The sequence below is a fragment of the Physella acuta genome, unplaced genomic scaffold (genome assembly GCF_028476545.2).
Source record: "Physella acuta isolate Inbredline_101_S28 unplaced genomic scaffold, ASM2847654v3 ptg000284l, whole genome shotgun sequence".
NCBI lineage: Eukaryota > Metazoa > Mollusca > Gastropoda > Physidae > Physella > Physella acuta.
The window spans coordinates 1,029,049-1,047,394 of record NW_026731803.1 but is presented as its reverse complement, the minus strand read 5'-3'; the positions used below and the strand labels follow the sequence as shown (position 1 = coordinate 1,047,394).

The following is an 18,346-nucleotide window of genomic DNA, read 5'->3' as shown; positions in this document are numbered from 1 at the left end:
GTGCAATGCTGTAGCGTTAAAGCCATTATAGCTTTCGAGTTTTACTTTTAAAGCACGAAACAACTTAAACTTCTAATACTTGGGATACCTTGATATTAGGATAACCTTACATTAAAATTAATGTTTTTTTTATTAGGATAAACTTAAATTAAAATTGATGGTTTTGCATAACCATAACCTTAAATTAAAAACTATGGAATAGTATTAGGATAGCCTTACATTAGAATTAATCATTTTGTATTACGATAACCAAACATAAAAATTACGGGTTTTGTATTAGGATAACCTTACATACAACTAACGATGTTTTGTATTATGATATCCTTACATTGAAATTGATGATGTTTTGTATTACGGTAACCTAACATTGAAATGAATGAAATTTTGTATTAGGATAAGCTAACTTTGAAAATAGCGATGGCCCATGACAATGCAGCATTTAAAACCACGGTCTAATGTTAATTTTAAAATACGAAAACATTACTTTTAGTTTGAGTTAGAATCGAAAACACCGTCAAGAAAGACTATTCAGTAAATTGTTAGTAACTTCTAAAATGTTTCACAGCTACCTCCCTTAGATAGAGATTGGAAAAAGTATTTTAAATGTGTGAGTCTATCACAAGTTCTCCATCTTTTTTTCCTCTCTCCCTATACAGTTTATTTCAGCAAACATTTTAAATTTATACACCGTGAAAACCCGCGAGGGCAAGTAATTTTATTTGACAACCATCAGACAGACCAAAACAGCACAGCCTACATAATAGTCACAACTCACTAAAAGGATTTTTGTTTTATTTTTTTTCATACGAGAAACTTTATATCAGAGACGCTATGACCACTCCCCCCCCCCCCCCTCTATCCTACTGAACGTACCCTGAGGCAGTCAGAAAGTCAATTTACAAATCTTGATCTTTTGACTTGGCATTAAGATCGGCAGGAAGCAGTGGACGAGTTATCGACCCCGGAGTTTCCTGTTAAACAGTTGCTGTAAAAACGGCGGGTGAAATTTGGCTCGTGTTTTTCAGTTTTAGAAGCAGTCAGATGCAGGGTTTTGGTGGTATTTGTTTTTGGTGATAGGTTCAGGGTTTTGGTGGTATTTGTTTTTGGTGATAGGTTCAGGGTTTTGGTGGTATTTGTTTTTTTGTGATAGGTTCAGGGTTTTGGTGGTATTTGTTTTTGGTGATAGGTTCAGGGTTTTGGTGGTATTTGTTTTTGGTGATAGGTTCAGGGTTTTGGTGGTATTTGTTTTTGGTGATAGGTTCAGGGTTTTGGTGGTATTTGTTTTGGTGATATGTTCAGGGTTTCGGGCTATAGACTCTGGGTTTCGGAGACAACTTTAGGGTTTAAGGCGATAGGTTAATTAATATTAAAGCTTATATGTATATATGTGTATATATATATATGTACATATATATATATATATATATATATATATATATATATATATATATATATATATATATATATATAGATAGATATATATAGATATAGATATTAGAGAGAGAGAGTGTGTTAAAAGTTTAATAGGATCGAAAAATTGTAATCTTAAAACATTCAAAGTTTTGTAATCTAAAGCGACAGGACCGTAATGCCGCCAATGGCTGTAGCCTAACTTGAGACAGTTCTCATTTTAAAGGTCCATGGGGGCGATAGGTTTACCATTTGATGAGCCGTCAAATCACGAGCTAGGATTTACTCTCCGTACAGCCCCCATCCCAACAAGGAACACAACTTTGGCTACAGTATCCCGGGTACTGGTAGGTCATATTCAACCACGTTAAGTTCAGGCTCTGACCTTTGAACTTTGCATCTTTCTATTTTAGTCTCCGCTAATCGATGAAGCGAATAAAAGATGCATCAGTTCACGTTATGTTAATGGTTGAGTTAGACTTGGGCAAGCAAGCTGAACCATAGGCGAGATATAGAAAGTTGTATAGGTTATGTTGAGAGTGATGAAGAAATATTTTATGTCAGTATTGGGACTTACAGCGTGAGGTCATGTAATGTTTTTGTGGTGACATATTATGATGTTCTGATCTGTTGTAAAGTAGGTGTAGCTATGTACAGGTGCTGTAGGGTCGTGTTATACTCAGTTCGCTAAGCTTAGGTCAACAAAAACAAGCAATCTTGTAACACGAATTGGATGATCTACAATAAAAGAACTATCTATTCGTATCCGAATTACAGAAATACTTACATTTACAACAACAAAAGGGAAAGGTAAATGAGAATAAAAAAGAACCGGGAAATACAATGGACAAACAAGGACAAGAGAAAAACATCCGAAAAACAACAAAACAAGGGTAAGACAACCGAAAAACAACCAGACAAGGGTAAGACAACCGAAATAAAGTTCCCACTAGCTTGCTCCTCCAAAATGTTGGGACATAAAAATTCTGGAGTGCCGTTATCTTGTAAGACAAGTTCCTGTGAATTATGTCCTCGGCTGTTGATTGGATGGGCAACAGAAGAAAGAAAACAAACAACACGTGGGGACAACACCCCCCTCCCACCCCATCACATGGGGAAACTACAGTGTTAACGAACAAGGAGCACATTATGGCAACAAAAAAATTAGAGAAGAAGAGCACTTTCTTTTTTTAGGGTTTCCTGCAGAAATAAAATAAATGCTTATCGAGCGGAAATAATTAAAAATTTTAAACGTGTCCCCCAGATGTGTTTTTTTTTTATAAATTGTCGTCACGGATAGATGTAGGTTGGATTTAATTTGGGATTTGTCTTTATTGTTACATTAATGATTAGATGTAGGTTGGATTTAATTTGGGATTTGTCTTTATTGTTACATTAATGATTAGATGTAGGTTGGATGTAATTTGGGATTTGTCTTTATTGTTACATTAATGATTAGATGTAGGTTGGATTTAATTTGGATTTGTTGTTATTGTTACATTAATGATTAGATATAGTTTGGATTTAATTTGGATTTGTCGTTATTGTTACATTAATGATTAGATGTAGGTTGGATTTAATTTGGGATTGAATTGTTGTATGCCATGTCATATGTATGTTTGGAAACTGTACAGTTAAGATAAATACAAGCACATAGTTAGGTAGGGATGGCAGTGGTACAGTGACATGTTTTGGTTGTATTATGTGTTCTGTGTTTGATTTGTGTAAGTTGTTTTATGTGTTACGTGTTTGTGTTGTGCAGGATGTATTATGTGTTTTGTGTTTGTGTTGTGCAGGTTGTACCATGTGTTATGTGTTTCCGTTGCGCATGTTGTTTTATGTGTTCTGTGTTTGTGTTGTCCTGTGTGTCTCGACTGTCTTGTGTCTGGGATGGTTTCGGTCTTGTGTCAGTTTTGTTACAAATATGATGAAAAAATCGTTTTCTACGTTAAGATTCACAACGTCACTGCTCTGTTAAGTTGGTCTTTATGTGATATTACATGTCTCGTTTTTGTTTTGTTATTGTCTAAGGAAACAAATGACATAAAATATATGAACATACACTGCATTGAATCTTTTACTGATAAAGTATCAAATGAATTGTATTAGAGGTTGTTGGGAGGTGGGGTGGGGTGGGGGGAATGTGACATTTAAACTCTATATAATGTAGCGATTTTTTGTCCTTCATTCATGTCAATATCAACAGAAGAAAGTGTCGTTTTTAAACAAAAAGAATATTTACAACATGTGTCGTTTTGGTATGTGAAGCAAGCATCAGAAGTGAGTGGTCTCAGATCGGGAACTGTTGACTGGGGAACAGATTAAACTTTTTAAAACTGAAGACAGAACACGATGATCAAACCGCTTGGTAGCATGTAAGTACGCCCCCCCCCACCTACCTTACCCTAGCTAAGCCACTGATTGACACGAGATATCACTCTTACCGCATGATTTGTCACGAAAGGTTTGTCTGTAGCTTTATGATCTCTTAAAGGGAAATACTTTACAATATGGAACCTAAATTCATTCGATATATTTGTTAGAGAGAGTATGGAGAATAGGGCAAGGGATAATGCTGGGCACATGATTACAGCGAGAAATACATTCGCTTCATCTAGTTGAGTTAGACAACAAACATCTTAACTATAAGACGATACACATCTTCAAATATCAGGAACTGGTGTGTTGACAAGGGATCAACTTGAAAGAAGATTTTAGAAAGCAAGTACGTTAATCAAGTTTAATTGAACAGCAATTAATTTTTCACGGTGCTTTCCCCTTGTTAGCGAACTACGTGGGGTTTTTCTCATGCCATGTTTTGCTTACATGTTACAGTGTTGTGTTATCTCACTAGTACACAATAACTATCACATGACCAAGGGAGTTAATCATTGACAAACTTAACGTCACTACCCCACACAGATGAAACAACAAGTGACCAATCTAACGTCACTACAACAGAGAAAAAAAAAGACTGAAGAAAGTAGAATCACTACATCAGACCCATAAGAAGACTAGCCGAAGTAACATGACTAAACTCAGACAGGTGATTGACCAACCTTACGTCACTACAAAACATAAAACAATCGGTGCTGCATATTGCATTGCTCAGCTTATGGATAATTGTGTAGGTTTACTTTTATTGTGACGCCAGATTTGTAAATTAAATTTGTTAATATTTTCACTCTATGGTTATCCGCCTTCGGTTAGACGGGAATCGAATGGTCTAGAAAGACGGCAGCAAACAAAATGAAAAAAAAAACACCCAACATTCAACAGAAATAGAAAAAAATTAAATCGCACGCCCTCTTAACAAAGAGCAGCTTAAGAAAGAGAAAACTTTAAAATCCAAACAGACGAAGCCTCTCATAACAATCCCCGCTAAAGCTGTTTAGTGGCTTCTTATCAAAGGAAAACAAACACTGTTTCCTTATTAAAAAATTTTCAATTTTGACAGTACATCACACAAACACAGAGGTCATGAAAATAACGTTATACCAATATCACACAAACACAAAGGTCATGAAAATAAAGTTATACCAATATCACACTAACACAGAGTTTATGAAAATAACGTTATACCAGTAACCATAAGGGGACGCAACACTTGGTTATATGTCGAACTTTCTGATCAATCGATGCCATTTTTGTGATAAAATACTGGACAGTCAAGTAAATTTTTTTAGCTGAGCGAAAGTTTAATTGTTAAACAACTCAGCCTGCTGTGTTTCAAATTCGATGCTTCTTTTGTTTAATGTGGTCTATGTCAACAAATATCAACTGATAAAAGTATCTTTTTCAAATAATAAACTGGAAAGCTTTGCGTAAATATAGACGGTAAAATTGAGGTTCTGTATTTCTATTGGTCAGTGCTAGAATATCTTTTAATTCATGCAATGTCTAAGTAGCGCGGGTTTTGTGTAGGTGTGTAAATGTGTATGTGCGTATGTGTGGTGTGTATGTGCTTTGTGTGCATGCGTATGTGCGTGTATGTGCGTGCGTGAACACATTTTCATTTTATTGTAAGAGAATGCCATTCGTAAATTTTTGTCGAAGTTTGATACAAGTAACAAGCGTAGGACACATTGTTTTCATCTATATAATCCTACGTGAGCTGTGGATCAAATCACGACATACATAACACATATACTACAACCCCATAACGTTAATTGATAGAAAATATGTTAGCTTTAACAACGTAATTTTCTACAGTCAGAATTTTAGTCAACGAATATAAACTTTCCTGCCGTGTGTGTAATTAGTGAGTACATCTGACCAGTAGAAAATAGGCTGACCTACAATTAGTGACGTCATTGCGTGAGAACAGTTATCACAGTTTTTTGTTGTTCAAAAAATTGACTTACTTGAGTGCTTGTTAGGTGTGACATACTGTGAACAATATACTTACTTTACTAGTAAAATTAAAATCTAGACTTTCTTGACTGATTAGAAAATTAAAAATTCAGCACTTACATGAATAGTTTGTAGATTTGTGAAACTTGGGTATTCTTGTACCTGGTGTTCTATTTTGAAATACATATGTAGCTGCAAAACCTGTGAGGAAAATAAACGACACCAACAGTTGATTCTGTAATTAAATTTTATTACATCAACATGCAGCACCATTCCTAACGTGACAGTCCATAGGGCATATGTAGTAGAGTTCACCATGAAGAGATCAGCTGTCTCTCTGACATACAAACCATATATTTCAGTACTATGTCTAGTCGCTTTTATTTTTACCCGATTACAGACCGATGCCCCTGGGGTTGGGTTAAACCCTTGGAAGAAACCCTAACTTTAGTGTTAGTATCCTCAGCCAATCGACGAAGACTTAAAAGTGTTAATATGTTAAATTTTTTTTCAAAACGGCGTGGATAGTAAATGTTGATCTTCGTTTAGACATTTGAAAGAAACATTAAAACCCGAGGTTTAGTGGTGGTGTACAAGACACAGAAAACAATATTTCGATTATCTCGTATATTTTTCTTTTTACAAATACGGGATATGTTGTTGCATTTAAGGACTATAAATCTTGTGATAAATGCTAGAAGATATGTGTAACGAGGGGTCACTGTGGACTGATTATGTCTTATGTAATGAGGGGTCACTGTGGACTGACCATGATGTATGTAATGAGGGGTCACTGTGGACTGATTATGTCTTATGTAATGAGGGGTCACTGTGGACTGATTATGTCTTATGTAATGAGGGGTCACTGTGGACTGATTATGTCTTATGTAATGAGGGGTCACTGTGGACTGATTATGTCTTATGTAATGAGGGGTCACTGTGGACTGATTATGTCTTATGTAATGAGGGGTCACTGTGGACTGATTATGTCTTATGTAATGAGGGGTCACTGTGAACTGATTATGTCTTATGTAATGAGGGGTCACTGTGGACTGATTATGTCTTATGTAATGAGGGGTCACTGTGGACTCACTAAGTCATCTGTAATGAGGGGGCATGTTGGACTGACCTTGACGTATGTAATGAGGGCACGTGGGACTGACCTTGACATATATAACGAGGGCATGTTTGACTGACCTTGCTTCTCGTAATGATCGTCCGACTTGAAGGCCACAACGGCGAGGTTGTTCTGAGAGATGACCTCTTCAGAGTTATGGACGTCACAGTATGTGGCCAAAATGGCCGCTTTCTCGTCCATGCCGTCATACACCGTGATGACGTCAGGGCTGTCTAGACAACTGGGGATAGAGGGAAGCAGGTCAAGCGTTGACACACCTGGGCGATAGGTGACAGAGACGGCATAAGAAACATGACATGTCATTGACTACACATCTGGACAAAAGGCAACAAAGGCAAGTCCGGACATTACACACTTACACAGGTGTGACAGGTACTACACATCTGGACAACAGATGCCACTGACAACACACCTGGGCATTGTGTGACAGGTACTACACACACGGGCGTTGTTTGACAGCAAACACACAACCCGACATCAGATGACGGGGGTAACAACACAACATGGCATATGATGTGGTTATATACGGTATAAACACACCTGATTATAACGTTACTCAACCATTACTTCAACTAGCGAGCTGAGATTGGCATCACAAGAGCAAACACCACATTCTAAACAAACCTTTCTACAAGATTATCTTCCTGTGAGTTATATTCAGATGTTCGGCAGGATAGAGTTCATCATTGTTATCCTAACCAATCACAAGTTATCCTGACCAATGACAAGTTATCCTGACCAATGACAAGTTATCCTAACCAATCACAAGTTATCCTGACCAATGACAAGTTATCCTGACCAATGACAAGTTATCCTGACCAATGACAAGTTATCCTGACCAATCACAAGTTATCCTGACCAATCACAAGTTATTTTGACCAAGGAGTCTGTCAAACTACTTCAATTATAGTCTATGTCTAACACAGAAACAAATCATTTTTTCAAGTGAATAAATTGTGCTCTGATTTTATCTTCAAAAACATAAAGTGCCTAGATGTCGACAAAACATGGAATAAGTAACTCGAGAACTCATGATAGACAAAAAAGCAACATCAGCCAAATGATGTCATAGATCGATACCCATTTAAAGGTAATCATTTTTTGTTTAAATCAAAATCTACCAGAAACCAAATGGCTAAAAAGAAATTCCTTTCACGAAATCAGCAAACGCCACATCAAATAACGATAACTCTGTAGTCACGGGTGTTCTGGGCGAGAATATTTAAGAAATCATTACGTACATTATTATATAACTTCACCAACTTGGTATCTACCATTACTTTAATTAAACTAATCAGAAAATCCACTACAAAATATTTTATCTCTCAACCGTTTTCAGCAGAAAATCTTTATACCGCGAGAGTATATTCAACAAATACCTATGTAATCAAGATTTACTCATCTAGTAGGCCTACTTATTATAAAAACATGATTACAAAGACGTTGAAAGCAGATCACTTCTTTGAATAGGGCGCTAACACAGATACAGATACAGAAAAGAGCAAGCTTAAATACATTACGTTGTTTTTTTAAAAAACAACAACAACAAAAAAACAGGATTATTCCAAGAACGTACACAGTACAAAAATACAAAAAAGTACAAAAATACACGTAAAATTTTGAAAACAATTTAGTCTTCAGAATACAAAATAAAAATATATAATTAAAAACAAACCTCTAAATAAAGGATATAAAACATTTAGAACTACATTTAAAAACGTATGACAAATCCGCTCATGATGATTGCAAATACGAACAAGGATGCTCGTAAAACATGACTTAATAAAGTCAGGTGGTCTGAAAATTTGACTGACAAGATTTATCAGCTCTCAGTCATTGAGTGATGACTGCTGTTAGTGAGTGGACATCAACTGTCTGTCATTGACTGGACATTAAATGTTTGTCATTGACTGGACATCAACTGTCTGTCATTGACTGGACATTAAATGTTTGTCATTGACTGGACATCAACTGTCTGTCATTGACTGGACACTGGGCAAGCAGAAAGCGAGCACCAAAACGCATATGACATACAAACAATCACAAACACACAAGCAGTCAAGATTGTGTTGTATCTTCGCTCTCCACTCATTGTAGACAATTAGAAATTTAAAAATCTGACTTAAATTAAAAAAAAAAAGTATTACAAACACACTCAATGTTTTCGCGACATTTTGATGTGTTCGTAACGAAATCAAAACGTGTTCGCTACAAGTTATCGATACATTCTCTAGATCAATTCAAATTGGAAACCCTAATTTTTAATTCAAACTAATTTTAAACGACCTAAAAGAATATGTCGGCAAACTCGAAAACTGAAAAAAAAAATCCTCATTAGTTTGAACTCTAGTTTAATTGGTACATTTTCTTCCCATAAAAAATATATAACAAATATTGCATTATCTAGCAGAAAATAAACCCATTAACTTAATTTAACACCATTAAATTAATTTACTTGATTAGCAAAATGAAATACTTGCCGGAACATAAATTAACAACTGTTTTTAAAAGCAAGAGTGTACAAAAAATGCCGCAAGTAAATTATATTTAGATAAAAAATATTTTTAAAATAAAGTTTTTGTAATTATGTTTTTTGATGGAATTGTTTCGTATTTTTGTGTCGCCGACAAAATTATTGAATTTTTACAAATTTCATTTGGTTTGAAAGAAAATAACAAATGATCAAAATATGGAGTAAGCGCACGTACAACAGAATAGAATTATCTCAAACAGGAAAAATAGTATAGCGAAACGCAAAATAGCGAGAAGCTGTTAAAAAATGTCATGCACAAATTACAGGTAAGTTATAATGTTAGTTAGGACTGAAAGAAAATTGAAGTTGTTAACCTGTTATTACGTCGTTAATGACACATTCGAAGATCTAAAAATATTCTGCGAACAAACTATCTGAAAGCCTGACAAAAGTTGATTTATTTTGATATAATAATACACCCCCGAGGTAAAAATACAACGCACCAATGGAGGGAATTAATTAATTGAAATTAAATTAACGAAACATTTTTTTAAGCAACGAATAAAATATATTACATTTAAGCCTTGGAAGTGTTAATCCAATCCGTGTTTATCTTTTCGATTTGTTTGTTTTATTTCAAAATATAAACATTCGAATGAAACCATGTTTATAATGCTCTCTTTGAAACCCTGACAAATTTTAATGTTATAGTGCTTAGGTAAAACTAGGTATAACCTGAAAATATTTTCAGTTTTTTTTTTAAGTCAACACAAATTTTTAAAATTTGAAAATGTAATTAATTTACTAAGTTAGTAGCATCTTTTATTAATAATGTTACATTTATTTATTCACGCAATTATCAACGGCTGTTTGAGGGATTTTAATTTTATTTGTTTTTATTTTCGTAATGACTGGGTTTATGGTTGTTTTAGTTAGATAGTGTTAGTGTCAGTTAAAACCGTATGTTATTAGTTAGTAGCAAGGGTTAGGGTAAGTAAATGCTTGATGATTTAGTTAGTAGCTTGGGTTAGGGTTAGTTGAAAACGTATAAAAATGATCGTGGTTTACTTTAGTTAGTAGCTTGGGTTAGGGTTAGTGGAAAACGTATAAAGAGGATCGTGGTTTACCTGTAGTAATGAGAGCTGTAGAGAAGAAAAACAAAACGTCACAAAAATTACCGTCAGGTGAGTGAGTTCAATCAACAAACAGGCGAACGAACACGTGACTCGTAGCAATAAACACTACCCCGGGTACTAAGCTCAATCTAAATCAAGTTATTTTTTTTTCTGGAAACAACATAAAAAAAATTCCATTATAATTCAATATAACGTATGCGAAACACATAGTACGCAAAACAAAACAAAAATAATTGCAAACAAATTTAACGTAACGATCTTTAAATTAATTTGTACTTCTAGCCTAAACGTCAACGAATCGAGTTTTAAATTTAAAATAGTACAAAACATCGGAAAAACGAGAAACATTTGGAGAATCCCAAAGTACCAAGGGACTCAACCCAATAACAAGTATTACGATTTAATCGGGGAGTAGTTTCCCTTGTATTGCAAGTGGACTGACCTTGTATCTATGTGGTGGAGTTGGATGTTGGTGAAGACGATTTTGACGATCTCGCCCTGCTGACCAAAGAACCGGTACCGGCAGGCCGTGTTTGGCCGGTAGTTCTGTGGGTAGAAGGGGGAGAAGAACCGGCCGCTGGTGTGGGAGCTGTTGCTGTGGAAGTCGTAGACACAGCTCCTGTCGTCCACCCTCGTCCCTGTGGTCGTGTAGTTTCCTGCAACAGTAAGATGGGGGTAGGTGAAGGTTAGGTGAAGGTTAGGTGAAGGTTAGGTGAAGGTTAGGTGAAGGTTAGGTGAAGGTTAGGTGAAGGTTGGGTGAAGGTTAGGTGAAGGTTAGGTGAAGGTTAGGTGAAGGTTGGGTGAAGGTTAGGTGAAGGTTAGGTGAAGGTTAGGTGAAGGTTGGGTGAAGGTTAGGTGAAGGTTAGGTGAAGCTAGGGTTAGGTGATGGTAGGGTTGTGATCAGCTGAATCGGAATTATGGCTAGATTAAATCAGAGTTGGGATTAGTTTAACACTGAGTTAGGATTAATTTTGTAGTGAGGATTGGGTAGGGGACTATGGCGTGACGGGCGGGGGGATGCGGCATGGTGACACATCACAACAGTGATTAGACACAATCAGACAGAGGGAACAACACAGCGTCCTCTCTCTTTATAATTACAGAAATATATTTTCTCTAGAAACATTCACAAAATTCATGAGCTAGGCGTTTGAAATCGATTAAAATTTAACGTTTCGGCGTGGTCGGCTTAGTTAAGCTGATGCTGATAAGTCCCGAGTTGAACCCCCGGACAGACGAGTCTTGATAGCTGGGGACAGTAACTCTGCTAGGAGAGGCTCGATTGCTGGGGGTAGCATCCCATCTAGGAGAGACAACTCCATAATCAAACAACTGTTGCCTTGTAATTTGTTCTTAGATGGATAATGGCTACTGATGCAATTCAAGGCTGAAATACATGCTGAAATCTGAGTAAACGGCTCATATGGCGCTTAGCCGGTTCACCAAAAGGTTACGATTGAAGTCCCATGATTACCACATGGGAGTGCCTGAGGGTATGGGTGGAATTTTACAGGTGGCTGACAGTGACAGTGACATTTCACAGGTGAGTGACAGTGCCAGTGACATTTCACAGGTGAGTGACAGTGCCAGTGACATTTCACAGGTGAGTGACAGTGCCAGTGACATTTCACAGGTGAGTGACAGTGCCAGTGACATTTCACAGGTGAGTGACAGTGTCAGTGGCATTTCACAGGTGAGTGACAGTGCCAGTGGCATTTCACAGGTGAGTGACAGTGTCAGTGGCATTTCACAGGTGAGTGACAGTGCCAGTGACATTTCACAGGTGAGTGACAGTGCCAGTGACATTTCACAGGTGAGTGACAGTGCCAGTGACATTTCACAGGTGAGTGACAGTGCCAGTGACATTTCACAGGTGAGTGACAGTGCCAGTGGCATTTCACAGGTGAGTGACAGTGCCCTTACAGTGCCAGTGACATTTCACAGGTGAGTGACAGTGCCAGTGACATTTCACAGGTGAGTGACAGTGTCAGTGGCATTTCACAGGTGAGTGACAGTGCCAGTGACATTTCACAGGTGAGTGACAGTGCCAGTGGCATTTCACAGGTGAGTGACAGTGTCAGTGGCATTTCACAGGTGAGTGACAGTGCCAGTGACATTTCACAGGTGAGTGACAGTGCCAGTGACATTTCACAGGTGAGTGACAGTGCCAGTGACATTTCACAGGTGAGTGACAGTGCCAGTGACATTTCACAGGTGAGTGACAGTGTCAGTGGCATTTCACAGGTGAGTGACAGTGCCAGTGGCATTTCACAGGTGAGTGACAGTGCCAGTGACATTTCACACGTGAGTGACAGTGCCAGTGACATTTCACAGGTGAGTGACAGTGTCAGTGGCATTTCACAGGTGAGTGACAGTGCCAGTGACATTTCACAGGTGAGTGACAGTGCCAGTGGCATTTCACAGGTGAGTGACAGTGCCAGTGACATTTCACAGGTGAGTGACAGTGCCAGTGGCATTTCACAGGTGAGTGACAGTGCCAGTGACATTTCACACGTGAGTGACAGTGCCAGTGGCATTTCACAGGTGAGTGACAGTGCCAGTGACATTTCACAGGTGAGTGACAGTGCTAGAACAGGATGGTCGATGGTGCCGTGACCGGAAACCATTCAAGTGTTTGCATATGACGCCACGATCCTTGGCTCGAAGCGCGCGCAGTGGGGGTGGTTTAGATCTTCCGCACCATTGGAGCGGAAAGTGAAAACAGTCAGATCGATCAAGGCTAGTAGAAAATAAAAGTCCTAGAGACGCCCCTTGTGTTCGCTGTTGGTTGGTTGGTTTAAAGTTTGTACACTTTAGAACGTTGGAGAAAATGTACTTTGAGACAAACCCAGCTTGAGAGTTTGTGTCTAGCGACAGCTGATGTTCGCCTGATGACAAGTACTGTTTGGAGATAGTTGCCCAGCTACTCTGTCTAATTTGAGTAAGAGTTACTCCTCCTGCTGGAACACTAATGCTGTTAACGGTTTTGGCAATTGTGTAGAAAACAGCGAGCAGCCTCCCAGAAGTACCATAGTGAGTACGGCTAATACGCAGGGTGGGGGTGGGGGGGGGGAAGGGTGGTGGGTGGGGAGGGGTGGTTCTGTGAGTACCGCAGACGACCGTTGAGGGGAGGAGAGGAGGATTCCTGCCGGTCGACAACTGTTGGCTGAGTGATTAGGTCATCATTGACGTGTGACGTCAATTTGTCGCACTTTTGTTTCTGGAATTGCCAGGCCAGGTTCTAGACTTTGAGGCCACGAGTTTTATTGAGGTTGATTTTGTTGTTGATGGTTGTCCTCTGGTGGTACATCGAGTGATGGTGCGTCTTGTTGAAATGGTCTGTAAATTCATTGAAACTTAGCAACTGTACCAAGTGCTGGTGCGTCTTGTTGAAATGGTCTGTAAATTCATTGAAACTTAGCAACTGTACCAAGTGCTGGTGCGTCTTGTTGAAATGGTCTGTAAATTCATTGAAACTTAGCAACTGTACCAAGTGCTGGTGCGTCTTGTTGAAATGGTCTGTAAATTCATTGAAACTTAGCAACTGTACCAAGTGCTGGTGCGTCTTGTTGAAATGGTCTGTAAATTCATTGAAACTTAGCAACTGTACCAAGTGCTGGTGCGTCTTGTTGAAATGGTCTGTAAATTCATTGAAACTTAGCAACTGTACCAAGTGCTGGTGCGTCTTGTTGAAATGGTCTGTAAATTCATTGAAACTTAGCAACTGTACCAAGTGCTGGTGCGTCTTGTTGAAATGGTCTGTAAATTCATTGAAACTTAGCAACTGTACCAAGTGCTGGTGCGTCTTGTTGAAATGGTCTGTAAATTCATTGAAACTTAGCAACTGTACCAAGTGCTGGTGCGTCTTGTTGAAATGGTCTGTAAATTCATTGAAACTTAGCAACTGTACCAAGTGCTGGTGCGTCTTGTTGAAATGGTCTGTAAATTCATTGAAACTTAGCAACTGTACCAAGTGCTGGTGCGTCTAATTGAAATGGTCAGTAAACTCATCCAACTTCAACATCTTCAGATTGTAACAAACAAGCATATCACATAGGTATTTGAAAAGTGAATGTGACATCAATAGTATTGGGAATACGTCACTCATCTTGAAAATACGTCACTCATCTTGGAAATACGTCACTCATCTTGAAAATACGTCAATCATCTTGGAAATACGTCACTCATCTTGGAAATACGTCACTCATCTTGAAAATACGTCAATCATTTTGAAAATACGTCAGTAATCTCGAGAGGGGTCGTTGTGTAATAACGTTACAATATACCACTTTTCTGGGATTTTCCAGATTTTCCAGGAATTTGTGAGAATCCACTTGACTTACTTCAAATCGTTTAAACTTTTTCTTTTCAAACTTTCCCCACGGTACTACCGTCCACTTCCCCACCCCAGGCCAAATCGATTGCATTGGAGAAGTTGTCTTGCCATTTCTACAGTACCAGTGTTTTAATAGTACATCAAAACTTTCACACTATCACATCAATTTTTCACACTAATCATATCAATTTTTCACACTAATCATATCAATTTTCCCCCTTACCCCAGGTGACTAGAGAAATGAAATAAAAGCAATTTAGCCACTCCCCGTTAGGCGTACACCAAGGGAGACGGTTTCAGCTTAAAGAAATAAAAAACGATTCTAACCTATTTATCACATCCTTATAATAAGACCAGTTCTATCGGGTCGGCTGTTATAGGACATGATCAGGGGAGGGGACTTGAGGGGTGGGCTGTGAGGGGTGTAGACATTGAGGGGAGGCCATCAGGGGAGTGGAGGGTGGGCTATCAGGGGAGTGAAGGGTGGGCTATCAGGGGAGTGGAGGGTGGGCTATCAGGGGTGTGGAGGGTGGGCTATCAGGGGAGTGGAGGGTGGGCTATCAGTGGAGGGTGGGCTATCAGGGGAGTGGAGGGTGGGCTATCAGGGGTGTGGAGGGTGGGCTATCAGGGGTGTGGAGGGTGGGCTATCAGGGGAGTGGAGGGTGGGCTATCAGTGGAGGGTGGGCTATCAGGGGAGTGGAGGGTGGGCTATCAGGGGTGTGGAGGGTGGGCAATCAGGGGAGGGTGGGCTATATGGGGAGGGTGGGCTATCAGGGGAGTGGAGGGTGGGCTATCAGGGGAGTGGAGGGTGGGCTATCAGGGGAGTGGAGGGTGGGCTATCAGGGGAGTGAGGGTGGGCTATCAGGGGAGTGGAGGGTGGGCAATCAGGGGAGGGTGGGCTATCAGTGGAGGGTGGGCTATCAGGAGAGTGGATATTGTTGCTGGGCTATCAGGGAATTATATATTGAGGGTGGGCGTTTAAATGAGTAGATATTGAGGGTATGCTTTTAGGGGAGTAAATATTGAAGGCTGGCTATTAGGGAAGTAGGCATCAAGGATGGGCTAAGTGGGAGGTCACGAGTGGTCTGTTAGGACAAAATACTAAAGGGTGACGGGACTATCAAGGGAGTAAGAACGCGTACCACATCTAGTGTAAATACAATGAGGTTAAAGTTTACCAGGTTCGAACGGTTGAGTCATTGAATGCTGTTTGGAGATAAGTACCCTAAATACACGATTACCGAAGACAAGTTAACTGACCTACTTTTATGGGACCATAAAAATATCGACCTACTTTTGTCCAGAAACTGGAAATTGCCCTTAAATCCGGTATAATTTCCCGGCCTCCCTAACCGGAAGTCGGAATGGAACTCTAGCACCATGCTCCTGCCGGCACTGTAGACCGTGTTCTGGATGGAGCCGTACCCCCCGCAGAACTCCAGGTCGTGCACGCTGTGTTCGTTCACTTCCGGTCGCTCCAGGTTTTGGTAGATCCGTAAAAAATCGTTGCATCTCCTGGGGAAAACAACGAAACAATTTGTGGTTTTTACATAATGGCAGACAGGTGATGAGTTAATCTATCATATTATGATGTGAAGTCTCCTTTCGCAACATTAATTTAGTTAGATCATGTATGATTGTCACCCATAAGTCCCGAGTTCGGACCCACGCCTGTAAGAGGTTCATTAGCCGGGGGCAAAAACCCAAATAAGAAAAAAAAACACTTCAAAATCAAACAACTGCTACCTGACACATTATTCTGGAAGCAAATCCAGAATGAAAATTAGGTTGAAGTGGAGTCAATAGCCTATATGGCGCTTAACATGTTGGCTAATAATATATAACTCTGTTGAAAGAAATCTAATTCAATACTACAAGCTGGAAGAAGAAACGTAAAGTGATGTTTTTCTAAAGTGGAAAACATTTGTATATTGTATCAAGAATTCAAGATAGGAGGTGATTCTTCTTTTAAAATGCGTCGTTAAAATACAAAAAAAAACAACATATTTTTAATGCCCGAATCTTCAGTTCAATACAACTCAAAAATCACCAGTAAAATCTACAGGTTGTACGTCTCCACAGGGTTTAGACATTTAAACTAACGATGTTCTCAAGGTTTGGGTTCGCCGGCATGTTGATTCAGAAAAGTTCGCCAAAAGCTCCGTTAATCAATGTTCGCCAATAGATGCCTGCTGGCGCAGCCACGCGAAATTATTAGAAGCAGAATGTTCGTTTCTGGGAGGGCAGAGGCAAGGCGAAAAGCAATATAATTCCTCCCATAGCAGGTCCGTAGAGTCAGCCTAGCGAGAAATTGAGTGGGGGCTACATCATATCTACAAGCTTTCAAATCATTGGGAATGTTGTGTATGGCTGTGGGAGGGGTGGTGTTGGATGTAAGAGCCAGGGCTATTACTACAGCGATAAATCAGGAGGAGGGTGTCACTAGATGTAAGGGCCGAGGCCATTACCAGCACTGGGACGGCACCAGAGAGTTGACAGCCTGGACCAAATCATCTCTGACACCTTAAGCGATGGTAAGGGCAGGCGTTAGCAAGTGCTCAATTTGGTTTCATGCTCCAGAAACATCACCGTCGTCTTAAGCTGTAGTAGAGATTCGGACAAGTGCAATGTAGGCACACGCCCAGGCCAACATACGGTCAAGATACCAGGCCAACAAGAACCACAGTCAATGTATGTTACAGCAAATAATCCACGCTAACAGAAACGTTACAGCAAATAATCCACACTAACAGAAACGTTACAGCAAATAATCCGCACTAACAGAAAAGTTACATCGAATAATCTGCACTAACAGAAAAGGTACAGCGAATAATCCGCACTAACAGAAACGTTACAACAAATAATCCACACTAAAAGAAACGTTAAACCAAATAATCCGCACTAACAGAAACGTTACAACAAATAATCCGCACTAAAAGAAACGTTAATGAATATGCTTTACAACAAAATAAGGCAAATCGTACAGGAGCACTACAACTTATCATTTGCGAAAACAAAGATGAGAAAAATATTCATTAATGTTTTAATTAATTAAAAATTGTTAACGACTTAATTATTGATAGAATGGAGTGGTCGAGTGTCAGATATCTGAATAGCCAAGCCAGCGAGTTCCAAGTATGGAGTAAATTTGTGGGGAAAGTCAAAACGGCTGGGCATATACAATCCTCCGTGTATCGTGGTATAAGAACCAGAGAGACTCTACTTTATCTGCACAATGTCTGATTGGATACTTAACGTGTAGAGTTATGTTCATTTTCTTATGGCTGCTGACTTCACGCTATAAACTGTAGCTGATTTACTCTCTGCATAGGTGTCGATTCGATCTAGTGATCAAATGTTTCAATTAATATTTCTGAATTTTTTTATTTCATTTATTTATTTGAAAATTTTCTTTTTCTTTTTAAAATTTATATTTGTTTTTGGGATGGGGGGGGGGGGGGATGTTTTTAATACAAACGGAACGTTACACGAAATTTAAA

At 39.1% G+C, this 18,346-nt stretch overlaps 1 protein-coding gene across 1 annotated transcript in view; it reads right to left on the bottom strand.

Moving 5' to 3' along the window:
• Positions 1 to 18,346, bottom strand: part of LOC131939607 (suppressor of lurcher protein 1) — a 156,743-nt gene that overhangs the window by 39,249 nt on the left and 99,148 nt on the right. The window contains exons 5-9 of the mRNA XM_059298014.1: positions 16,141 to 16,361; positions 10,953 to 11,166; positions 10,502 to 10,516; positions 6,961 to 7,121; positions 5,884 to 5,964 (exon numbers count right to left, since the gene is read on the bottom strand). Of these exons, the coding sequence (XP_059153997.1) occupies positions 5,884 to 5,964; positions 6,961 to 7,121; positions 10,502 to 10,516; positions 10,953 to 11,166; positions 16,141 to 16,361 (692 nt within the window). The remainder of the gene's footprint in view (positions 1 to 5,883; positions 5,965 to 6,960; positions 7,122 to 10,501; positions 10,517 to 10,952; positions 11,167 to 16,140; positions 16,362 to 18,346) is intronic.